The sequence below is a fragment of the Berghia stephanieae genome, chromosome 2 (assembly GCF_034508935.2).
Source record: "Berghia stephanieae isolate SIO BIC M18660-M18661 chromosome 2, UCSD_Bste_1.3, whole genome shotgun sequence".
Classification (NCBI taxonomy): Eukaryota; Metazoa; Mollusca; class Gastropoda; order Nudibranchia; family Aeolidiidae; genus Berghia; species Berghia stephanieae.
Window position 1 is genome coordinate 84,942,807 of NC_088361.1, and position 26,345 is coordinate 84,969,151.

Below are 26,345 nucleotides of genomic sequence, written 5' to 3' on the forward strand. Positions count from 1 at the left end.
CGATACAGTAATATAATATATCTATCAGTCTGAAAGATCGTGGGCTGCGTAAAGTTATGGCCTGACACCGTAGCCATCGTTATGTTATAGCCTGATACTGAAATCCAAAAGGACTGGCAGTTTGACGTCATTATTTGGTTTTTGCACCGCCGAGTGAGTTGTTAGTAGAGCTCATGGAAACAAGTTATTTCGTTGGTTGAACTATTGAATACAACTCACGATTTGTTTTCTTTTGTGGCAAAAGACTGGCATTTTGACGTCATTTTTTGGTCAGTATCAGGCCATAACTTTACGAAGGCCACGCTGACCACTGGGGGGTTGGGGGGGGGGGGTTATTTCCTACGCACGCAACTATAAAATGGACCAATGCTTTACATGTTTGAAGAATTTTAAAACCATGTATATAATAATGTATAACTTTAAATCGCCACACGCAATACATTTAAAGTAGTTGTAGTTTATTATTCATTAAAATAACAACGATAATAATTACTAGACGATTATTCAGGGAATTCAGGCATATAATATATATGTTTGCGGACTGTATGGAAAATAAAATAAAATAAATAATAAAAAAACAAAAAACAAAACAAAACAAACCCTGCCTTGATTAAGTCGTGTCTGTGAACGTGTTTTAGAACATGGCGAAGGAGGGAGTAATGAATGCAGTTGCTATCTAATCGAAATTTACGATCGTCATGAAATGCTGGTAGTGATTAGGTCACCATTTCAGCATTCCAGATAGTGGAACAACATATAAAACTATCGTAGAAGGGGTGGCGGGAGGGGGAAGGGGGGGGGGGGGCGATCTTAAAAGCAAGGGAGAATATTGAATGGAGAAAATATTTAAAAATAGAAATGACATCATACGATTTCGCATCGGTAGAATGAAGTTGACGTCACTCATGTCTTTGTTATTGTTGGGTTGTTGTTTTTTTTGTTTTTTTTTTTGCCATTCATGTTTATGAGTAATTGGATTCAGTAGTCTGATGTCACGCCGCCCGGCAACGGCGGCCATCTTGGTTCTAAACAAAGAAAATCATTACTTTTTATTCTTCATGCTGGCTAGAACTTTTCATATGCCTTGTGATCAGAATGTGTAAAAGTCAAAACATGATCAAATTTATGTTTTTTTCCCTCTGGATAGGCTTTTATGCTCGCCGGGGAAATATTTCATAAGGGCGTCCGCCATTGTTCCGATAGTTTAGAGCCAGTGTTACTAAGTTACCATGCGTCATTAGGAAGGAAGTGACGTTACGACTGTTGAAGAGTATTCTCACCAAACTGTATTAACTAGACCATAAAAGTTCATGGATACACATAGTTTTGTGTGTTGGTCCGTTATAATTCCGGATGGCAATGTTGTGAGCTTCTTAGCCAAGCGCATACTATCTATAACAGTATGAATGACGTCATGTATATAAAGCCAAAACACAGTTTAGCACATAAGCCGTTCACTCAAGGTAAATAGCGAAATCATGATATCAGATCACACGGCAATGATGACTAGAGTGGTCAATAAGTCCATTTTCATTTCAATTTCTCATCTGTCGTTTCGTCCCTCATCCCAAAAGCGATGTCGAGCGTGGTCAGTTGGTGGATGGGTGATGGCGATCAAGGAAAATTATGGTCCCGACATTGTGTCCTTGGTTAAGGCATACATTTCCCCCACTCGACTCAGATGTAAATGAGTACCTTGCTGTAGGCATTGCAGGATATTGTATGAGTGTCAGTATAAAAAGGATGACTATCAGGCGACCGATACTGAATGAAATGGAAATATGGTTCCATATGGACTGCTGGGGAAATAAATTAAACATTACGAAACGAATTGAGCATGATAAATCCATTAAATGCTCTATTTTAATGTTCATATTTCTTTATTTATTTATGTGCATATTAAAGATAGCAGTTTAAGTGGACATAAGCCCCAGTACTCTCCCTAGTACCGACTTATAAGCTTCAACCGCCGCCCCCTTTGTATTTCAGATTCTAGGTAAAGTTGACGAGATGTGAATGACAAACCGTTTCAGGTCATTCTCTAATCTCTATACGATTCTTTTTTCTTTAGATCTTTTTGGTTTGTTTGTTTTTGTTTTTTTCTTTAAAAATGTTCCTTTCTTTTCTTGGTCAGAAGCTCAATGTCGGCATTGACAGGAGGCAATAATTTTGCTGGTGTCGATCTGCAAGTTTTGAGTTTTGACACATGATTTTCTCATTATGAGACGAAAAACTGAAAAGATTAAAGAAAAATGATTGGGGCAAGCGCCTTGTTATTAAAATTTAATTTTTGTTCTCTTTCTCCATCTCTTTTTTTTTTCTCCAGAAAAAAGCAGTAAAGAAACTTCATCATTTAAGTCAAACAAGAAAAGGTAAATACGGATTTTAATTGAATAAATTATCTTTTATTTTTAAAATTATAATCTTAGCATATTATGGTTATCAATCAGGGCATGGAATAGTAAAGATATTTGTTAAAAATAAACAACTTAACAAGATTAAGATATTACAGAAAGAATTGATTATTGTTGGGTTTTTGTTTTTGTTTTTGTTGTTTTTTTTTTCTTTGGGGGGGGGGGGGGGGGGGTTATTGTTTTTTTTGTTTGTTTTTTTTTTTTTGTTATTTTTTAAACACTATATAGCATGGCCTGTGAGATATTTTGTTGATACAACAATCAGATAGAAAATTGAAAAAATATAATAATCCTACTTTATTTTTAGACTTTGATGAAAGCTTTTCTTTAAAAGGAGTAACTTATCTTGTTCAGCACTATTGGGTTACAATTAGTTAAATATGTCTTGTTTTATTCCAAATAAAGAGGGGAAAATAAGCACCTCTGTTCTTCATTTTTAAAAAACATATAGACCTTCAGAGCTATTAGGTTCATGGGGCCGGAGTTAATCACAGTTTGTTTATCAGAAAATGGGAAATAACAATTGCTTGTGATCCTTTGGATAGGATGCTAGTCTATTGTAAATTACTTTTCACCAGATCCAACAGATCCAATCACTGCTGGATGGACAGAGGGGTCAGAAAATAAATCTCAAATTCACCCGGGATCGATCTCAATTCCTTTGCGTGTGAAGCGAATGCTATACCAACTGAGTTATTGAAACCTCCTCTGTACTTGATAATTTTGACCTTTATTGATGTCTATCGTTCTCATCTGTGTGTTTTGATTAATTGATTTATTGTCCTATTCAATTTATGTCTCAGTGAAAATGAGATAGTAGGGACGACTAGTTCTGATCTCATCAAAGAGAAACACCCAGCCGCCCGTGCCTTACAAGCCGCGCAAGCAGAAGATCCAATCCCCACTGGAAAGGTGAGGAAATATGGACTAAACTTTAAGGCAATGATGGTCTGTTATCTTGCTACATTGCCTTCTTTATAGACCTTGTTAGTCTCAGTTTCAGTGAGAGTAAAATGGAGAGAAAGATAAAGGGAGTAAATGTGACTCATAAATAAGGGAACATTACAAAACAAACGACGTTTCGGCCTTTGACCTTTTATCAAGTAAACACAATATATCTATATATATATATATATATATATATATATATATATATATATATATATATATATATATATATATATATATATATATATATATATATATTTATTAGATTGTCATAGTAATATAGGTGAAAATGTATGTGTATATGTGTGTGTATGTTTTGTGTTGTTACCTTATTTATGAGTCACATTTACTGCCTTTATCTTTCTCTTCATTTTATTGACTCATTTAGGCACCTCTAGTTTTCAGTGAAAGTAGATGACACAAAAATCATAAATATCCATTTGTTAACGTGACAGATATGTTTTGATTATCTCTTTCTTGTCTGCTAGATGAAAGTATAATATGATATTATATCATTCTCCATAAAGATAAACAAATATTTTTGCTTACTTAAAGGCTTATTTTATATGGCAAACCATAGACATTCAAAAATATCTGGCTTGGGTGCCAATTGCTCTTTGTATATAAACATTGGAGTACACGATAGCCACGTGATGTTACTAAAAGAAAGGTCTGTAGTCAGTATGTAGTCCTGGTTGTTATTATTATTATTATTATTATTATTATTATTATTATTATTATTATTATTATTATTATTATTATTATTATTATTATTATTTTATTATTATTATTATTATTATTATTATTATTATTATTATTATTATTATTATTATTATTATTATTATTATTATTATTATTATTATTATTATATTTTCGCTCAAATTTTAGCAGGCAATTTTTCTGTGAGCTTATATCACAACGCTGCATTTGTAGACCTGTTACCTATACAGATTTAACCAATGTATATTGATTTTTAAAAAAATAAATTTGTGGGAGCCAAATTTGGTCAAATTTGGATTATTTTCTCCACATTCTGATTTTTTTTCAATAACTGTAATAATGGGGAATAGAAGCTTCAGTTTAATTTTCAAATGATGAATGGGAAATGAGATAAAATTGAGATTCGCCTGAACAAGGCCATCCTCTCATCTCTCATTCACCATTAATGGCTCATTCATCATGTTTTGTTGAAAAGAGGGAAACCCGAAACGTCTACATCATCTGTTTTTTTTTGTAAATATTAGATTGAAGCTTCTATTCCCTTTTATTACTGTTGTTTATTTCGACGAGCTCCAAGCTCCAACATTTGCATTATTAAAAAAAAGAACAATTCATGAAATATATTGATGTTTCTGTCAGAAGTGTACACGATCAAATTGTACCACACTATGACAACTCTAAAGCAATATAGAGTGAAAATTCAAAGATATGATGATGGCATTTATGATTTAATTTAAAAATTCATGCAGTCGTCTTTTTCCTTGAAATTCCATAATTTTCCTGAAATGTCTTGTGGCTGGTAGGACTTTGTGAACTGTAAAGCAATTTAAAGTGAAAATTCAGAGAGATAATGAAGGCAAACATTATTTTTTTTTTGAATTTCAATTATTTGCCCTAAAATGTAATTAAAAATTATAGGGTTTTTATGCCGAATGCCTGTAGCAGCTTTGTGTAGGAATGTTACACTTAACCTAGGATAGGTTGCCCTAAATCTGTACGCTTCAGGGTGGGTCACAGTCACATAAAACCATTCTGTTGATTTATATAACTCACTTTTTCAGGGTGAATGAAATTTTCTATGATTCTGGCGATCTTAACCTTCACAAAAATTGATGGTCAATGATGTGTCATTGTCATATAACGTTTTTATTTGAATTTTAGATTAGGCTATATGACTATGAATTTAAAGCCATTTACAGGTTTCTGGCATAAGTGTATGCATTTGGGACGAGGGGGGTATTATAATTTATTTCCATTTTTTTAAAGCCAGGTTAACCGATAATACCTCGTACGTATTTACATCAAACCAATCAAAAGACATCAAATAATTGAGTTGATAAACAGTGGAGAGTTCAATCTACAGTTAGAGCTGTGAGAATTTGAGGTATTGAAAAAGCGTACAGATTTGGGGCAACCTACCCTACTCAAATCCTATACTATCTGGGATTTTACATATATTTGAAGTGTATCAAATCTATGGTTAATATTATAACGAATTTGAACTGTCCTCTCAAAATTTGGAAATGGAGATCATGCCTATCCCTTCTTACCAGTTCTTCCTCTCATGATGTTTACAAAATGTAATTCAGTTTGTTATTCATTATTTAATATTCCGCAATTTCTGTGTTTATTAAGTATGAGTCCAGTTCAGAGGAGGGTCCTTTTTACGACGCGTTTGATTATGCCTTCCCATCAGCCCCTGGCTCTAGTGGGATAGGGAAGCAGCAGGTATTTGAGTACTAATGAGTACCAATAAAATTGCTTTTTTTCCTGCTGTAAAAAAACAAAACAAACAACCTTTCTCAAAGCATGCTGGGTATTTTAATGGTGTGATATCAATATAATATTCCAAGCACTTAACTGTGATTGATTTGTATCTTATTTTATTTCATGAGTTCTTTTATGTTCTATTTTATTTCATAATCAACTAAGCAATTTTTCTAACTTGTTATTATAATTACAACTGACAAGTATAACTGAAGTTTAGTCTCCTTATTATTATTACAATTATTTTTTTTCATTTTGATATTTTTCAATCCAATCCAATACACTCACAATTTTAGTGTTAAAAGTTAATGCTGCATTGACATTGTGAAGATTAGAATGGTTTAGTTTTTAGTGTTCTTAACTTTACAATTCAGATTGTTTCAAATAGTTTCAGATGATCATCTATCAACTGTCTCTAGTAAAAACAAAAAACAAAACAAACAACAAACAGCAAAAAAGTTGTTTTTTTTCAGCATTTATATTTAAACCTATGGCTTCCACAGAACTCAATAAACTCCAGATGTAGAGGCTGCACTGAAAGTTGTAATTTAAATGATCGTAAACAGTCATCTAGATTGTAGTGGTTGATTCAATCCAATATTGTTGTATTGTATGGCTGAAAAGTGACACGTTCATACTCAATGTTTTGTCTTCAAAGACTCTGGAGACTGTTGCTGCCAATGCACCCTGATTACTTGATTGTGCTTAAATTGAATTGTCTGTCCTTTAGCCTCTTCAGTTTTGTTTCTGTTTGTAAGAAAATTATAAGTCCAAATTCAAAACTTAGCAGATACTCCCCTGGATATTCTGACGAGTAAAATATTGTTTCCTGTCATCTGAGTTGAGGTTCTCACCACTATTTCTTTCATTTAATCACTGTTTTCATCATCATCATCATCCTTATTGTCATTATCATACAGCAGTTGATTCCCAATTTATGGCTTTTATTTGACGGCATAGTTCACTGTACAAATGTTTTAAAGGTAGAAAATACACCACATTATGTGTATAAATCAATGCTAGTCATTCATGTTTTGTGAAGTCTTCTGTTGACTAATAATTACCCGGAGAAAATGCTACCCGTAATTTAATGTGAAATGAAATCAGTCTTGGCTTGTACACTTTCCCACCTTACTAGCTTTGGCTTGGATACTATGTTTGCTATTATTTTATATATCGCAACTCTGCAATCCTTCAAATACATGTTCTCAGCCTTTTAGAATTAAACAAACTTAAAGGCAATCAATGTACTGAATCATATTCTGTATTTCAAAATTACATTTGTGACCAACGTCTACAAAACGGTATTATGTCAGGGGTGTTTTTTTTAAAATAATAACCACCAAAAAAAAAGGACTTGAGCAATATCCTATAAACATGCTCAAATTGCTTTACAAGGGGTCCCTAGCCAAGAGCAACATTTAACGCGTAAGGCGAAGCATGATGCCTGTTAGGCCTTGTTACATTTTTTCCAACAGGGACTACGCTGTTTACCTTCAGGTTCTCATTTTGCACCTGAAAATGGTGAGAGAATGTAAGTAAAAAGCCTTTTCCAAGGACTCAACTAAGCTCCACTCAGAGCTGGATTCGAACCTTGCACCCTCCGGAATATAGATAATCCATCAAACAAGATGTATGATGTCAACAGGAATCTTACACGTTGTCCAAAGTACAATATTCTACTTGAATATATAGCGACAAATATGAGACTTGGGTTTAATTTCACTTTGTAAGGATGGAAAATAAATACTATTTCTTGCATTGCGGAAAACTCACATGTTCGTATTTCTCATCATTTTATGGAGTCGGATTCATCCTGACCATACCGTTTTGAGACAATGGGTCACATTTATGTTCATTTCTTCTATAAAATCACTTTAGGACACTTGGGTCACCCCAACAGAATACCGTTTTGAGAGAATAAGTCACATTTTATATTTGCATGAATTTTCAGTTTCTGTAATGGCCTTATTAACAATTTGAGCTGACAATATTTTATCTTTGAATTTACTGATTACCTATCTTATTCATATATTTAAGATTTTAAGGCGAGTTGTCTCTACTGTCTAACTCTATCTTGTTTTATTGCGTTATATACTTAATGTTATTTTTGATAATAATGACGAAAAGGAATCCAGTTCCATTGTCATGTATGAATTTATAGCTTACTTATTTCAATTTTTCTTGTAGAGACTTGAAATAAGTTTTGTTTTATTGAAGAGTATGGAAGTTATACCAAGTTACATTGTGTAGGAGTAGGTATATGTAACATTTGGAGCTGAAATGGCCTAAAAAAGTCACAAGGGCTGTAAAAAAATTCAAAATAAGGAAAAACAGCTTGCCATCCTGTCTTACTTTATTCCATCTTTCAATATTACATTTGACTCTGTTAAAATTCTTTTTTATTTCGCTAAAAGTTTTGAAAAAATTTGTTTATTCAAATATTATCCTGTTATGTTCTTTTTCTAAAAGAGAGTAATTACAACGACGATATTCAATGAAGTCAGAGTTACCATCATTTTTATTTCCTTTAAGGTCTGTAGTTATAATGATATATTTGTGTTTGGGTGAAAAGTTTTTAATATTAATGATTAATATGGTCATCTTCTATAGATAGAGAGAGAGAGAGACAGAGAGAGAGAGAGAGAGAGAGAGAGAGAGAGTGTCTGTGTGTGTGTGTGTGTGTGTGTGTGTGTGTGTGTGTGTGTTGAATATTAGATCCAAACATTACTATCCATTAATTTAAGAGTAATGCTGCACAGTATCAATTTTCTTAACAGGAGGCCTTTTTAAAAAAAAAAAAATTATTTTTTGTGATTCAGCTTTTGAAGTGTTTGTGTCTAGTGTGGAAAGTGACTTTGCCATAGTGTTTCTATTAATAGGAAATATTCACAAAACAATACAGACAATTGGAAAGAATAAGAGAAGAAAATGAACTAAACGACTTTGAATACATTCACTCATGCAACAATCTGTTTATGAATAATATTATACAGTTTATTGTTCGTTATTTGAGTAAAAAGCCACAGTTGTGTGCTCATGGCCAGTATCAGTCTTTGTTGAAAGGAAATTATCAGGGGTGGGATTCTTCGCTGAATTCTGTGAAATATTTTTTTAAAAAATCCTCTGAAGTCATTTTGCGCTTTCAGTCATCAGAAAAGGACAGGGAAATCCCAGATCTATGTCAGTAGACTAGTCTTAATCTTTGGTCAGAACTTCTCTTTTCTTCTCTCTTCTATCTTTTAAGTCCTGATTTTTGCTGTCCCCACAAAATTTTCGTCTGAGATTGTTTCTGATGGCAAAATTTTCTCTAAAATTAAAATTGGCCTTGGGGAGTCCCACCCCTGAGTATGGATTCAATAAAATAATGGAGAAGATTTGGTTAGTCAATAAAAATAAAATAAAGGATTGGAATGTAAAAGTGTTTGCTATATTGTTCAACATCCACAATAATCTCATTGAAGACAAGAAAACATGGTGATTGCAGTTCAAATCACAATTTTACAGAAATGCAGTATGGGCCAAATCTGCAGTATTCTGAAGAAAAGCAGTGCATAAAAAAAGATTTGGCCTGAAAAGTTGATCTTAAAATATTGATCGATTAAAGAGACCCTCATCTTGGCAAAAGCAAGTTATTATAAGGACGAGTTTACTGGCCAAATTTTTTTAATGTATTTTTCAGAGTACAGCAGAAATGTCTTATTGTTTCTTTCAAAAATAAACTTTCTCTTAAGTCACCTACTTAAAGATTTATTCACGATTCTTCTTTTCCCTTGCTTTACCCCCCAGATGAGTGTCATTGACAAGAAAGGAGACATGGATCCCAATGAGAACAAAGGCACCGTTGTCCAATTAGTCCAGGTAAGTTATCGCCCCATAGTGGTATTGTCTGATTGTATTTACACGCTTGTCTGGTATATTTCAGTCAGCCGTCATAATATATAATGTATATCGTTGCTATTAAACTTTACCCTATCAGGGATGCCCTTTTTCCGGTGAAAACCGGAAATCCGTATAATTGAAACTTTCTTGTTGACATTGGTCAGTATTAGTGAGTTGATTTTTTAGAAGATGAAAGTATTTGTTGATTAAAAGCAACAGTTAAGGGGAAACTAGATGGATATACATCCTTTTCTATAATTTAAGGGTGATAAGATTTAATGAAGAGAAAATTTGCACGAAATATTTTCATAATATGGTCTTTGTAAGGAAAATTTTTAGGCTTTTAACAATTTTGTAAAGCGCTTTGAGCACCTTTAGTGGATATTGCGCTATATAAAAGCTCAATTTAAAAAATAATTTTTTAGCAAAGGGTGTCCCTGTAAATAACTTACTCACAACGCTACAGTTACAGAAAGTGTTAGATTTCTGCTGTTTATCCTTGTGTTGTATCAGTGTTGGTGTGCTTTGTGTGCGCCTATAACTATATCTGCCAATGATTGGGATCACAACATTATTAAACTGTTGTTTTGAGAAAGATATGAAAATCACACACTTTTTTTAAATTTTACATTCAGCTTCAAAGTTGTTGTTGTTTTTTTATGCTTCTACCTTAATTAAGTCAAATTGCCCTCATTGTTTTCGTTAATCAACATAATGTACTTATTTAGCTGTTGTGGCACAATGGCCTAATAATAAACTATGATTTTAGTATTTTGAAAAGATAAATGATCTAGATATGCAATCCTCAATGTTTGTGATTGTTTTGTGTTGTTTCAAAAATATTACTAAGTATCCCATCGTGGTCTTTGTTTTTAGTTGTTGTTTTTTTTTTTATTTTAAATTTTGGTGTGAATTTTTAAAGTCATTCTTTACAACTATTCCTCTCATTCTTTTCTTATACACGTTTTCTCATTTTTTCCACATCAAAACAAACAAGAAAACAACAAAAGTTATAATTGTATTCAAATTGATAACTTGCTAGGCTATTGTAATTTCAAACTCCATAAAAAGAAAAGAAGAGAGAGAGAGAGAGAGAGAGAGAGAGAGAGAGAGAGAGAGAGAGAGAGAGAGAGAGAGAGAGAGAGAGAGAGAGAGAGAGAGAGAGATGTATGATAAATATTCCATCTTTCAATATAGCAAATGACTCGGTCAAAATGCTGTTATATTTCGACAAACATTTTGACAAATTATTATTCTATCATGTTCTTGGGGGTCTTGATAGCTGGATTGGTAAAGCACTCGCTTCACACGAAAATTGACCATGATCGATCCCGGGTGCAGTCGAGATTTTTTATGACACCCTGAGACATTCGAAAAATTAAATAATCAAATGTGGATTTATCAACATTAGATGCTGATTTGTAATTACTACATGTGTGTTTTTGTGGAATTAAATTTTCTCTTAATACATATGTCAATCAAAAAAAAAAAAAAAAAAATCAGGCAGAGAAATGCAATTTAACACACATGATGCCAGCCTCAAAATATTGCATTTATGATAAATACCATTTAAATCAGAGAAAGATGAGACCAATATTCTTTAATGACAGAGTCACAAAGAAGGTAATGTTTATAGTTGAGCTGTTGCGATTGTTGGACAAAGCTGTACAATGTTGATAGTATTATAATTCAAATTCATTTCAGTTTTATTTGTTCAAGGGTTTTAAAATTTATCAGTTTCTTCTTCATTTTCTCTCTTATTAAAAAATATGTATATAAATTGTTGTTGACATTCTTTTATTTTATTTTTTTTTTTTGGTTTAAAATTTACACTTATTCTTGGTTCTGATTGGGTATTTTTTTTTTTAAGTCATGGGTTCCTCATTGCATGCATGATTTAATGTTTCCCACATGTTAAGGAAGAATGCATAGCAATTTTATTTTTATTTGTTTTTTATCAACCATTTGATTTCAGTCGTGAAGAAATATTTTTATTTTTTAATCTTGCAATTCTTGCTTTATTGAGTTTACCCTATTGTTTGCTTTCTATAATCTTTTTTTCCCCCATATTATTTTTTTTTCTTTTTGTTGCAAGGAATCTGACTATGGGCAGGTAATGTCTGGCTTTCACCCAGAGCCGCCATTTTGATTTTACAGTCTGATCTCATTATTACTACTACACCTGATTTGGTTGTGTTATATATTGTGGTCTTCTAATAAATAATGATGATGATTATAATAGTATTAATCACTTTGCATGGGTACTGGTTTAGGTGTCCAGTCCCCCCCCCCCACCCCACTATCACCTCTTTTGCATCTTTTAAATTCTTTTTTTTTTGTTACATATCTTTTTAATTCAACCCAATTGATTAAATAACCATCATGGTTTGACTCACCCCATTTTCTATCCAACATTTACATCTTTTGTTTCATTATTAATTGATAATTGACCAAGAGTGTTATTGAAACATCATTAGAAATGGCAGAATGAGATGCACGTTAGAGTGAATATTTGTTTACTTGTGAAAAACAGAATGGGATTGATTTTTTTTTGCAAAATATAACGATCTATCTAACAAATTTTATGGATTTGGTCATGTTTTAATAAAACTTTTGTTTAATTCAATAATTTATTGGCATGACATTGATGGCATCAGTAGTCAAGGTAATAATAGAATCGGTTTAATTTTCTTTACAAATCGTTGATCTGTGTGCTTTTTAAGTCAATGCTTAAATTTCTGATTTTAAAGTCTTATCCAGTCAGCAGTTGTCCCCGTCTAGCAGTTCAAGCTGGTTTAGAGCTTGGCATTGATGTCAAAGAGAATTTGTTTTATAAACCACCCCTCAATCAATTGAATTCCCCTCAAAAAAGACACCACTAAACAGCACAATTTGATCTTTTTGCACTCTTAACAAATACCAATGAAACGATTTAAGCAATAAACCTGTGAAGACAATGTTCACATCAAGCCTAGTCCTGAGGTCTATCATTTCGATGAAACTACTCATTAAAAATATTTTTCATGTCCATTCATTAAGAGCCAGCTGAGTCTGAATGCTGGATTATCCGTCATATCTATCATAACATTGACTAAGAAAATAATTGTAGCTATTTACATGAAATGATAATCCCATGACAGTGGTGAAATAACAGGCTAATATTGGGTTTAATTTAGATTCGTTCCTTTATTTTTGTCAATAGATGATTTGATTTGTATTGATTAAGCCCATTCTATGTTGTGGCAGTATGCGCATTCAGTCTGTATAAAAATAAAGGAAACAGGTTGCAAAATTGCAATCGTATCCAGCACCAATCTCTTTTGTTAAATATTATGCCAATAATTTTAAATGAAGGGAAACAACGGAAAGAAAGCTGCTGCGATATTATGCAAAAAAATATATTAAATCAATGATTTAAAAATTGGAAATCCAAAAGGCATGTAAAATGGAGGGACAACAACAACAACAACAACAACAACAATTTTTTAAAGACAATTGCACAAAAATCTTTGGTAACTAAGAAGATTTTTTGAAAATTGTATTGTTTTCTTTCAAATCAAGAAATGATGTCTTACAGCGATATCTTCCTAAGAACATCCTTTCCTTGTCTACCAATGACCTAAGCATAAGTTTGAATCAACTGATTACAGAATACTATCGTAATTGCACTTGGCCCTTTATTTTCTTTCTTTTTTTTTTAACTTTAGCACATCTGTGTAGAAAAGTCATTTTTGTCAGAGACTCATCTTTGATCAGTTGCTGGTCTGTTTTACTGCTGCCACTCTGCATAATTTCTCAATGACAGATTTCAAATCCCTCCTGCTATGCTAGTGTAAGATATTGTGTGATGAGGAAATATAATGGAAAGGAATTTTGACAGCATTCATACCGCTAGAATTCAAAAGTCATTGCATTATCGCTATACCAGTAATAAATTTAATACATTTTTAAAGTATGGTTTTGCTCTTTCTGTTTTAAATTGCAACCTTTTGCGATGGAAATTTAATTTAACTTTCGATATTGTCCCAATCAACCACTCCAATTACTTCCCTGTCACATGCATACAAATAAACATTCCACACTTACATACACACACACACACACACACAAGCATACATAGTCACTTCTCACCAGCAGTTGATTCTCCTCATTATGAAGACATGCAGATTGATCTCTTTATTATAAGTAGATACTCTCAGGCAAATGCTTACCGATGTAAATGAGCAATTTGACAGCAAACAGCCTCTCTCCTCCTCCTCCAAAAAGAAAAAAAAGTTGGTGTTCAAAACTACATGGTATTTTATAACAATTTTGCCATCATAGACGATTCTTCATTGTCTTCATAGCTTAATTGATTTTTTTTTTTAATATTGTGAATTATGTTGTTTTTTTATTTTATTTTAAGTTAGATTAATCTTTATCTCATGATTTTATTTTGTTTGTAATACAAGTTTGGGCTGTGGTTTACTTTCACATTGAAAGACATTCATAATTATATTATGTTCTTTCTTCCATCTGCATTCATTTAACTGGTGTCATAAACACTAAGGTCTAGATTTACACACTACAATTTAATTTCAAGCAAATTACACGTTGTTTGCTTCTGTCAATTCATAGGTTTAAGTCTTTATAAATATAACAACTAACTATAATTGGTTATTGTAATTTATTGAAATTTCGCCTCAATTTTGACATCTAATAATAATAATAATTGATCCAACACTTGAAGGTACATTTTCATTTTTATACCATGGAATAGAGTGACTTCGCCCAGTTGGAGTGACTAAGACCAGTCCAGTGCGGCTATGTGGTCTTGTGGTATGACACTCGTTTTTGGATTGGAATGTCCTGGGTTCGAGCCTCACTCAGCGCATAGTTGAGTCCTTGGAAAAGGCCATTTCCTCACATTCTCACCATACTTAGGTGTAAAATGGGTACCTGGTCGTTGACAGTGTTGTCTCTGTCAGAGAAAAAATTTGAAATATCGCTGAACAGGCGTCATGTTTCGTTCTACATGTTACGTGTTGCTGTTGGTTAGGGACCCCTTGTAAAGCGCTTTGAGCATGTTTAGTGGATATTGCGCTATATTAAAGGTCATTTTAGCCCACATTTGGGGTCTGGTCTTCGTCACCCCAACCGGCCTTTGTCACCTCATTCCATGGTACTGTAATATTTCCTCATTTAATCAACTGGTATAATTTATTTTCAATATTTTAGATCAATTAGATACTGTGACAGCTATGATATACTATGAAAAAATAAAACTCAAGTAGTAATGCAAGGTCTTAATAAGTCTATCGGTATCTTTAAGGAGTTGAGTCAAAATGACAAATTTTATTTGATGAAATAAGATGTCTGGCATATTTTCTTTCGCAAATCCTTAGTATGCAAGGCTTGGCAATACATTGTATAATAATTTCAATCGGAATATACAATATTCTTTTCAAAACTCTATCTGCTTTTGGCGTGGGGTATTTCTTTCTTATGCAATGAAAGAGAAAAAAGTTGCATTCTATTATTTTCCACACTTTTCCTGAGAAACCCGCTGAATGGCGCCAGTTCATATAGAATTGCTACAGTTGCTGTAGAGGCGTCAAAGAACTACAGGATGCTTCATGCTTCATTCCTGCAAACCAGAAACATAAGAAGGAAGAAAAGAATTTGAGGCAGTCTGAGACTTAAAACAGGAAAGCAATTATTGAAAATTTTTTTGATGGTTTGAAGATTACAATAAAGTACCAGATCAGCTGAGATTTGTGTTAATATGGGTCTACTTTATCAAAAGAAAAACATTTATGAAAAGAGAGGGAAACATTTCAACATTTTTTCAAAGGAAGTGGACGCGTGCAAAGAAAATAATATTTAAACTGATTAATGTCATAATTCGTAGGGGACCATACAGATTCTAGTGCTCACACTTGATATTGATATGAAGTCACTTGTTGCAAAATATAAAAGTGGTGAAATGATATAAAAGTGTTGCAATTGCAGAAAAACATCTATAAACAACAGATTACAAAGTAATTTGTCGGATAAGATAATTTATGTATTCTACTTCATAGAGTCAATTAAAGCCGAAATACATTTTAAAAATAAATAAATTCCATTTATTCATCCCCAAGGAGAAATTTGTCTTTAGGGTCTATTTCATGGGAGGATTGGAATAATGCAGGCATCAGCTGCAGTGCAGCACTGCAAAGTGAGCTAAGGTGGCGTGACTTACTCACAACCACCCAGCGTGGCAGTAAATCCAATTCAATACCTTTCAGGTGCAAGGCAAAGAGCATAATGCTAAACCAAGCCTATCCGTATGCTAACCTCTTCAGTTTTCCACATAGTATTTCACAAGTCAACCAGGACACCTAAATTATTGAGATCTGACCCTCAGTCAGAAGGAAATGTGTTCCAAGAGGATAGACAGTCCTCAAATGAATTGATTTTTGGCTGTCTCAAAATAAGGCCTAACCCACACTGGAGACTGACTCCGACCACCCGGCACTTGCCATCCTCTGCCGTTTTCTGGATAAAGACTTCGGGCACGGACAAAACACTAAGAATAAAGAGAAGAGAAGCTAGACCTACCCATAGCAAGCACACGAGTACTCTTCCAGGTTTTTTTCGAGCTTGGTATGAGTAGGTCTAGCAGCTCTTCTCTTTATTCTTAGTACTCTCTCTGTGCCCGACTTCTTTATCAGGAAGACGGCAAAGGACGACAGTGCCAGGTCATCGGAGTCAGTCTCCGGTGTGGGTTTGCCCTGATTCTTCTCAGTTTGTTTTTTTTTTCATCTTTTTATCAATCAAGAATCTTAAATATATTTACACTTACATATATTTTTTAATTTTGATCTTGATATTTACAGTGGTAGCATTTTCAAGTCATATTTGTTTGCATTGGTTTTATATTTAATATAATAGTCAACGATAGATGTTGTTTTGTTGTCAGAGAAGCATGACTTGTCTATGATAATCCATTTAGTTAGTATATTGTTGTAGTACTGACACAGCATGATTTGTTTGGTCTTGTTAAGTTCATTATGACTATATGTGTGGCGGCCCAGGAAAACCCAACTAGACTTATCAACCATGAAAATAAGATATAAATCGCATCATAAATCTCATGCAATGCTGAGTATTTTGAAGTTTATTCTGTCTTGATATCTTAGACGCACAGGTGAGAAAACATAAAATTGAGAAAATGGGGTGTGGAAGTATGAGAACTATTGTTATGATTTCTTATGACCAATGCGCATATTTCTCAGGCATTGAATGTGTTGTAAATTCATGCGGGCTATGTTTCACCTAGTAGGTGCTGTTTTGACCGAAATATTGAGACCAAACATGCATTTCTTGGCTCAAAAATGGAATTTGAGTTGAGGTCGACATATTTTCCAATATTTCTTCCTTGCCTTTCTCTATTGGATGCGATGGTAGTGTGAATAAATTTGCTTTTTTTAATCGGTAATGAAGATTTCCTGGATAATTTTTCAACTGAAATTCCAACTGTTGTCCCCTGTATCTCGGTTTCATTTCATGCAACTGTGATCAGGTTTTCCAGGCTGCCACACATATTATGATGAAGTGATGCGGTTTAATTGGAATTAATAAAATGCTATAAATTTAGTAAGGTTATTTGTGTAATTTTTTTAAAAAATGCTTTTAAGTTCCTTTTTACAGTGGAGTTCAGTATTACAGAGCTGATAAATGTTTTTTAATCTTAAGGATATTTTAAAATTCTGGTTTGGAATAAAAAAAAAAAAGGAAATGTTAACATTTTATTTAAATCGCTTTAATCGGTTGCTATCTTTTATTCCTGTGAGAGAAATATTGATTTTTTCTTATGATTTTAATCTCTCTGGGATCTAAAATGACAAATTAGGAAGCGTTTACAGTAAGATAAATATTTTTTAAAAGGTATGTATGAGATCATGCAGACAAAATAGAAAGAAAGAAAAATATCCCAAGAAATCAACCTACTTTGACTGTCTCAAATGTTTTTAAAAACAATCAGCGCTGTAATAATTGTTACCTTTTTTTTTTCTCATTGATTGATTCCGGGTTGAGCATATTTTGCATGTGAATAGGGGTATTTTGACTTGATTTATTGTTTCAAAAGAAAGTTTGATATGGAAGGTTATTTAACTTAGAGCAATCATTCTCAATATATTCTGCACTAGCTTACCTTACAAAAGGCTAAAGATACGTTTTTCACGGTTCATTTATATCATCCAATTGTCTATTCTTTATAAACCCCAAATAACATCTGATTGAAATGAAGTAAGTGTGTACATAAACACTGAAGCATATATATTTCTTTTTTTTAAATTTTTTATTATTCAAAAGGTAAAAACTTCATGAAATAAAAAACAAAACAAAACAAACCCAGAAAAACAGACAAATAAAACCATCCGTGCCATTCTCTCTCACTAGGTACTTCGGTATTCCCAAACAGACTGGAATAAAATGAAGCAGGAGTTGGAACTGAACTTTCAGACGACCTTGTTGAACAAAGAACGGGACTGGAGCCGTCTGCTGGCAGACAGGGACAAAAAGATCTCCAGTCTTGAAGAGTCCAACAAGAAGCTGAAGGCTACCAAGGAAGACATGAGAACTGTTGTCACAGAATTTGAGAAGTCCATGGCACAGCTACAATGTATGTTAAATTTTGTCTAATTTTAAAAAATTATTATTAATATGTCACTGTTACATATCAATTAATACTTTTGTTGAGGTTGGTATTTATCAGTGCTTCGGATCCGCGGAAATCCACAATTTCCTCCTCTTATACTTATTAAAAAATTACACCCCCCCCCCCCCCCCCCCCACAAATCTCAGTGTATTGGCAATGAGAGAATCGATGTATGGTGGAACATACAGGTCCGGTTTTCCACCCTTTAGAAGTTAAGCTAGAATATCAATGATAATTTATCATCTCAATTGCTCTAAAGGTGGAGTTTAATACAGTAAAATTGAGGCTAATAGGCAATTGTTCAAAATCTTTCCTACTTTTTCAGCACTGATTTACCATCTTTTATTCCTGAAGCATTTGAGGAGAAATATGTTGATATTCCTATTCCTTTTGTGAGGAAGGTTTATAATTTTATAATTTTAAAAAATCTTTTTCTTTATTACTGTGGACTTTGTTTTTTTGTTTTTTAAATACTTATTTTTTAAATAGTCCAATCCTATTTTACTTTTGTATTATCAGTTGGCAACTCTGTAGATGGGAAGGTTGGTAGGCAGGGGATATTATTACTATTATTGTTTAAAAATGCTAGAACAAATTGATATTAACAACTGGTTTGTATTCGGTAGGATGGATATTCTGGTTCCATGGTTCACGGTACAGATTGTAAAAATGACCTATTTAAATGTACATAGTTGCTTTGTTAGGTTTTTTTTTTTTTTTATTTATTCATTTTTATTTCCTTTTTATCACCAACCAGCTGACAAAGAGAAGATGAAAAGTGAAACTGGAAAGAAAGTGCAGGACTTGGAGGGAGAAAGAAACCAGGTGAGAGTTGTTATACTCGAGTTGCTTGCCTGACACAGTTCCACAGTTACTACTACTTCTACTACTACTACTAATTTAATTGATCTTTTTATATAGCGCAATATCCACTCAATGTGCTCAAAGCGCTTTTTACAAGGGGTCCCTGACCAACAGCATACCACAAGACCACATAGCCGCACGAACTACTACTACTACTCCTACTACTACTACTACTACTACTACAACGACGACGACGACGACGACGACGACGACGACTACTACTACTACTACTACTACTACTACTACTACTACTACTACTACTACTACTACTACTACTACGAGGGCTCTTTCAGAAATAACCGAAAAATGCCCATTGCTCAGCAACCAGTGGAGATTTTTTAATTCTGTAAACGACATGATATTCCTTATTTCCTTACGGATATTCCCAGAAATTATGAAGTGCATCATTTTGCACAATGAATCTCTAGACGATTTTAAAGATGGCGGCCCACCTTGAAACTTGGTCAAAGGAGGAAATCAGAGCTGTCATACGTTTTTTGAACGCCAAAAGTCTGAATCCTACCGAAATTCATAAAGAACTTCCGAGTGTATATGGTGAGCATGTTATAAACCGTACACAAGTCTATCACTGGTGTAATTTGTTTGAAGCCGGCCATTCCGACTTGACAGACAGGGAAGGGAGAGGGCGTTCGATAACTGCGACGTCAGAAGACAATGTTAAGCGAGTTGATGAGCTTATTCGTCAAAACAGGAGTTTGAAACTTCATGAAATCGCAAGCAGTCGTGAAATTTCGGAAACTTCTGCCCATAGAATTGTATTTGATGAACTTGGCTACAGAAAAGTCAGCGCAAGATGGGTTCCTAAGCAATTGACAGACAATCATAAAGAACAAAGATTGGACATCTGCAGGGAAATTTTGAGAAGAAGCAAGAGCTCACGCAGGGTTCACGGGCATACTGCCAACGCCGGCGGAGACTTTCTTGGGTACGATGTGACTTTTCTTGACAGCATAGTCACCGGTGATGAGACTTGGTTGCACCATTGCACCCCAGAAACAAAGCAAGATTCGATGACATGGAAACATCCATCCTCACCTGTCGCGAAGAAATTCAAAGTCATGCGGTCAGCAAAGAAAATAATGGGAACTGTTTTCTGGGACAGTCGTGGTGTTATTCTGTTCGAAACATTTCAACCTGGAGAAACAATCAATGCTGCAAGGTACTGCCAAACTCTTGACAAGCTTAGGGAGGCCATTCGCAGAAAGCGCCCAGGGCAGTTGACCAACGGGGTCATTTTGCAACACGACAACGCTACACCCCAAACAGCACGAGTGACGCAAGGTTGACTAGAGAAATATGGATGGGAGATTTTGCCACACCCACCACACAGTCCAGATCTCCCACCATCTGATTATCACCTCTTTGGGCCACTGATACGGGAGCTGGCAGGAAAGCGCTTTGATGTCGATGAAGAGCTTGTTGACCATGTGCGGAAATGGCTACAAAACCTTGACGGAAATTTCTTCCGAGAGGGTATCTATTCCATGGTGCGGCGTTGGCAGAAGTGTGTCGACAGACTTGACTGTTACGTAGAGAAATGAAGGAGGAGTCAAGGTATGAACACGTGCAAGAATTTTGTTGATAGCATAAAAAACGCGGATTTTACAGGCATTTTTCGGTTAATTATGAAAGAGCCCTCGTACTACTACTACTACTCTAACTACTACTACAAAAAGAAAAAAAGGTATATACAACTTTCATTTAAAAGCCAATTACACAAGAACATTGTTCGTGAATACTTTTTTTTTCTTTTTCTTTTTAGGCCTTAGAGGACCTGTCATCAGTAGAAAATGCCTTCTCAGACCTCCACCGCCGATATGAGAAAAGCAAAATAGTTATAGAGGGTTTTAAAAAAGTAAGTGGCAATAAGAACATTATTAGTATTCTTGATATGCGACCCTCTGTCCCAATCTGATATTTAATTGGAAAGAGCTACATGTTCAAACTTGAACTTTTATATTGAGAAATATCCATTGAATGTGCTCAAAGCACTTTATAAGTGGTCCCTGGCCAACAGCAACACTTAACATGTTGGACAAGACATGACAGCTGTAAGGCGATATTACAATTTTTTTTCACTCACACAAAGACAACACTGGGTACTCATTTTACATGTGAGTACGGTGAGAGAATGTGAGTAAAGAGCCTTTTCCAAGGACCCAACTATACACAACTATATCTCGAACCCAGGAGTTTTTTATCTAAAGACGAGTGTCATACCACAAGACCACATAGCCGCACAAAAAGTGTATTTAAAGTAAAAATGATCTGAAATAGAAAATTTTAGATAATTTCCCTCCGATAAATTTTATTTTCAGTAAGTCTATCTAAATCATTGTGACATGATACTGTTTTGAGTTGATGGTCACATATCATTTTTGTTGTTGTTATTATTATTATTATTATTATTATTATTGTTATTGTGACTGTGGTGATCCTTATTATCATTGTAATTATTATTATTACTAACATTGTTCATTGATGAGTTTTTGTGCTGTCATTATAGTTTAACTCATTGAATCCTAGAGATTTTTGCTACCTTTCAAAATTGTAAAAAAATGTATTAAAAATGAGCATGTGCATTTATAGTTTTATTCAACTATCATTAATATGCAAAAACTAAAAACATTAGCTTTGATACTACGCCTAAAATTTGTCTCAGAAAAATGTAATAAATAGGCATGGGGTAAAAGTAACCCGGGTAAACTACTGATATAGTCAGTGTTAGGGTTGAGTGAGTTAATGTGTAATAGCTGTGATGATATTGTTTATTATACTATTATTATTATTATTGTTCACAGAATGAGGAAGAGCTGAAAGACTGCATGGAAGATTTAAAAACGAAGTTGAAAAAATCAGAATCCAAGCTAAGGTCTATCCAATCTCAATGCGAGGAAAAGCTTGACAGGTGAGGCTTAAGATTTTTGTCACAAGTTATAGCTGCTATGGGCACATGAAAAATAGAAACAAGGTTGTCGTTATGGGTGGATGGTGTTTATACAAATGCAAATGTTGCTGCTTTTGAAGTTGAAGCATGAAAAATTAATAACCATAGTCAAATGGAATGGAAGAAAAAATAAAGAGCCATTAGGCCCATGGAGCTGGAGTTTATCTCGGTTGTTATAGAGTGAAATGAACAATAGCAATTTATTGCTACCCTTTGGATAGGACGCTAGTCTATCTCAAAGTACTTTTCACCCGATCTGACCTGACAGACCCAGCTACCCAATCACTGCTGGGTGGACAAGGGGGGGGGGGGGGGGGGGTTCAGAAAAAAATCTAGACTGCACCCAGGATTGATCTTGGTCCGTTTCCGTGTGCAGCGAGTGCTCTACCAACTGAGCTATTGGGACCCCCAATGGATTGGAAGCTTCAATCTGTTTTACAAAGACAGTTAATGTGGATGGTTCAGGTTTCCCTGATGAATGACAAATGTGTAAATGTGTGGCTATGTGGTCTTGTGGCACTCACTTTCGGATCAGAAGGTCCGGAGTTCGAGCCTCGCTTGGGAAAAAAGGCTCTTAACTCACATTCTCTCACCATACTGAGGTGTAAAATGAGTACCTGGACGTTAACAGCGTTTGTCTCTGTTGCAGAAAAAAAAAAGTATTTTCGCCTAACAGGCGTCATGTCTCGTCCTACATGTTACGTGTTGCTGTTTATCAGAGACCCTTTGTAAAGTGCTTTGAGCACATTTATTGGATATTGCACTATTTTTTTAAAAAGGCTAAAAAAATTTTTTTTTAAATAAAAAAAGCTCAAATGACAGAGGAGAAGTGAGAGAATGGTGTTGTTTAGGTGAACAAACAATATGAATTGAAAAGCATTTAGATCATGAGGAGGGGTCTTCTGAAAACATTGTATGTTTGTTTGTTCACATAAACAATGCCATCCTCATGTCCCTTAATCATCTTTAAATGTTTCAATCTCTGTATATTGTTGATGAAGGGGAAACCTGAAACATCCCTTAATCATCTTTAAATGGTTCAATCTCTGTATATTGTTGATGAAGGGGAAACCTGAAACATTCTAAACATTTTAATTGCAAAAATGATATGAAAGTTGCTTATGCTTAAATAACGTTTATGCATATTGGTGGTCTCTATAATTCACTTTCTACCAGAGCGAATGAAGATATCGACAAAATTAAAAAGTCAACAAAAGGGGAAGTTGTCCGTCTTGAAGCTGCCTTGAAGAAATCAGAACTACGCATCTCCTCTCTAGATGAAGCCCTATCAAGAAAAGTGAGTTTGACAGTTCTTTTAAAAAAATGTTTTTAAAAAAAATAAAAATTTATAAATAATTCTTTGACTAAAAACATGTCAAGTGAGTTCATTGCCTGAAATAGATGCCGGTGGGTGGGGGGAGTGACATAGTGTCATCGGGTGGCAAGTTGCTTTCCTCATTTTCATTTTATTCACTGATGCTAAAGCTAGGGAGAACTGGATACCCATTTACTGCTGGGTGAACAGATAATCTGAGAAAAAAGTCCTCGCTGACCTGGAATTGAGCTAATTTTGTTCACAATTGGAAGAAAGTGCAATAGCCGTAAAGGCACCATGTTGACTTTGACTTAATCATGATTAAATCAATTGGCAGAAACTGCAATCCCTCCTGAGTAATATCAAGAATGTTTTTGTAGTAGTCATTACAATGTCTCCACCATGAAGATCTTTAATCCTACAGAAAAAAAGCACAATGAAATCTGCTGTGTTTTCTTTTTTGTTTCGTTTTTTTGTTTTTCTTTAAATCAGCATTGATTTTGCTGACATACAATCCAGTTCTTTTTTTTCTCCATTAAATTCAATTTCCCTGTAACTGAATTTAAAATAAAAGAATATTCTGGTGAATCTGAAAGCCATACAAATTGATTAGTGCTCAAAGGGATTTATAAAACTTGTTTTTCATTCTTTTTGTCTGTAGGTTTCATTTCTACTTTTTCTTTTCATTTCTTTCTTTCTTTTTTTTTTTCAATTTTTTTGTGGGTTTTCTTTTTTTTCTTTTTTTTTTTTTGGTTTCTTGTATTTTGCTCTTTTTAGTTCACATATTACCCCAGTTGTTCATTCTTTTATTATTTTTTTTCTTTTCATTTCCAGGAAAAAGAAAACCAGGAACTGACAGCAATCTGTGATGAATTGATATCTAAAGTCGGATCTTAACATTTCGTAGTCGACTATCTAAGGAATATATATACATATTTGTATGAAAAACAAGTCATCGCTATCCAAGCACCTTAGTTTCACCCTTATGATATAACGTCATTGTCTGTACAAGATATCTCAATTCAGGATGGACTTGTCATTGTCATTTTCAGCCACTTTCATTTGATGAAAAAAAGGCAATGCACAAACAATATCAACAACACAACTATAACTGAAGCCAACCCCGAAAACAAAAACTGCAAGATTTCAACAACAATAACTACAAAACTTTCAAAGGGAAAAGGTTAAGAGGGGATTCATTGGAATTTGATTGACTCCATTGTAAAGGAAAATCGTTTTATTTATTAATTTTATACAAATCATAAAGTATTACACAAATGCAGGTAGTTTTGAATAAACAAATGAGTTTTTTTTTTTTTAATTAATTATATTCATTTTGTGTTTTCAAAATGAAATTGCTTTATCTATTTTATTTTATTTTGTTTTTTTTTTTAATTATTTTTTCTCAGTTTTTGGCATACTTGTCAGCTTTTGAATCATTTTATTTTTTTAAATTCGACTGTAATTTCTCATATCATTTACTCCATTATTCATCTGTCAATAAACTTTAAGACCTCAGTATGGATGCTAGCTATTATTAAGTTGTTTTGTTTTGTTTTTTAATTTGTCTTTCTTTTTTTTTTTTTAATTTTTAAATTATATATTCCTTTTTACTTGGTCAAGGTGCTGGCATGCTCATAAACAATCATCTAAGTTGGATTCACTTTCCATGAAAACTGAGCTCAGTTGTTTCCCCCCCACTCCCTCTCCATTCTTGTATTAGGAGAGTGCATTTGTCACATTATATCCCTTATCAGGTCCCTATTCAAGGTATTGAAAAGAGTAGCAAAGGTCCCTATTCAAGTTATTGAAAAGAGTAGCAAACGCATTCAGTCAATATTATACATACATATATAAACCACCTGTGACTTGATCTTGGAACTATTTCTACTATGATGTATATACGTGTTATCATATCTAAGATTTGTTTCATTTTCCACTTTCATCTAATATCATGACATTATTATATCACAATAATCTATGAATTACATGTGACCTTAAGCTTATCGACAGTGGACACATTCGTTCTTATTTCTGTCTCTTTGTCAACAGATTAAGTCATCTACTTTAATTTCAGCGAGAGTTTTAAAAGATATTAGATACATCAATTGAATTATTTCCTGTCACCCTAATATGCATACTTCAGCTTAAAATATTTAATTGTATTTTTTTTTTCTTTCGTAGATTAAAATGTGTTGAGTGTGATTTGACTTGAACAGAGAGTATGATTTGCAAGTGGGTTCTTACCGGTGTAAAAGTGAAATGTTATGTTTTTGATTAAAAGTGATCTATTTTGTACTTAATCATTGCTAATAGCATTAGTCATAATGTTTTTACAGTAGAACTTGTCATGGAACAGAGGGGGGGGGGGGGGGTAGTTGCTCAGTCAAGAGTGCTCATCAAGCAAGCAAACATATCTGGTTCAAAATTTAACTGGTATATAAAGTTAATACGGATTTTAAATAGCCTCCGGTTCTCACAGAATTGATTTGATTGCTTGTTACAACATTGACTAGCAGAGTGTAGTAGCAAGCAAAGATTGATGCCATCCAACACCACAAACTTGGTGTAATCTGAAACTCTTGTGGGTGTTGTTGTTGTTTTCACCAACTGTATGAATTGACAATCTGTCCAGATAACCAGCCTTCCTGGGTGCTAAGCAGTTCTATGTGGTGATCGCTTCTCTCCATGCTATAGTAACATATTATGTCTTTGTCTGGAGCAAGCAATGATACATATCATCACACACAACAAAAGTGGTGTAATCTGAAGATCCGTAGG

General features: G+C 33.8%; 1 protein-coding gene across 4 annotated transcripts in view; it reads left to right on the top strand.

The window, feature by feature from the left end:
* Nucleotides 1-25,867, top strand: part of LOC144965706 (uncharacterized) — a 61,977-nt gene extending 36,110 nt beyond the window's left edge. The window contains exons 8-18 of one of the 4 annotated variants that reach the window (XM_078901308.1): nucleotides 2,327-2,372; nucleotides 3,218-3,326; nucleotides 5,718-5,810; nucleotides 9,639-9,710; nucleotides 11,827-11,844; nucleotides 18,159-18,381; nucleotides 19,175-19,242; nucleotides 21,065-21,157; nucleotides 22,104-22,210; nucleotides 23,426-23,546; nucleotides 24,399-24,731. In XM_078901308.1, coding sequence (XP_078757434.1) covers nucleotides 2,327-2,372; nucleotides 3,218-3,326; nucleotides 5,718-5,810; nucleotides 9,639-9,710; nucleotides 11,827-11,844; nucleotides 18,159-18,381; nucleotides 19,175-19,242; nucleotides 21,065-21,157; nucleotides 22,104-22,210; nucleotides 23,426-23,546; nucleotides 24,399-24,461 — 1,013 coding nt within the window. In that variant the 3' untranslated portion in view covers nucleotides 24,462-24,731. Of the gene's footprint in view, nucleotides 1-2,326; nucleotides 2,373-3,217; nucleotides 3,327-5,717; nucleotides 5,811-9,638; nucleotides 9,711-11,826; nucleotides 11,845-18,158; nucleotides 18,382-19,174; nucleotides 19,243-21,064; nucleotides 21,158-22,103; nucleotides 22,211-23,425; nucleotides 23,547-24,398 lie in introns of all 4 variants that reach the window. The other 3 variants (XM_078901309.1, XM_078901310.1, XM_078901311.1) reach the window with 3 other exon arrangements.
* Nucleotides 25,868-26,345: the final 478 nt, after the last annotated feature.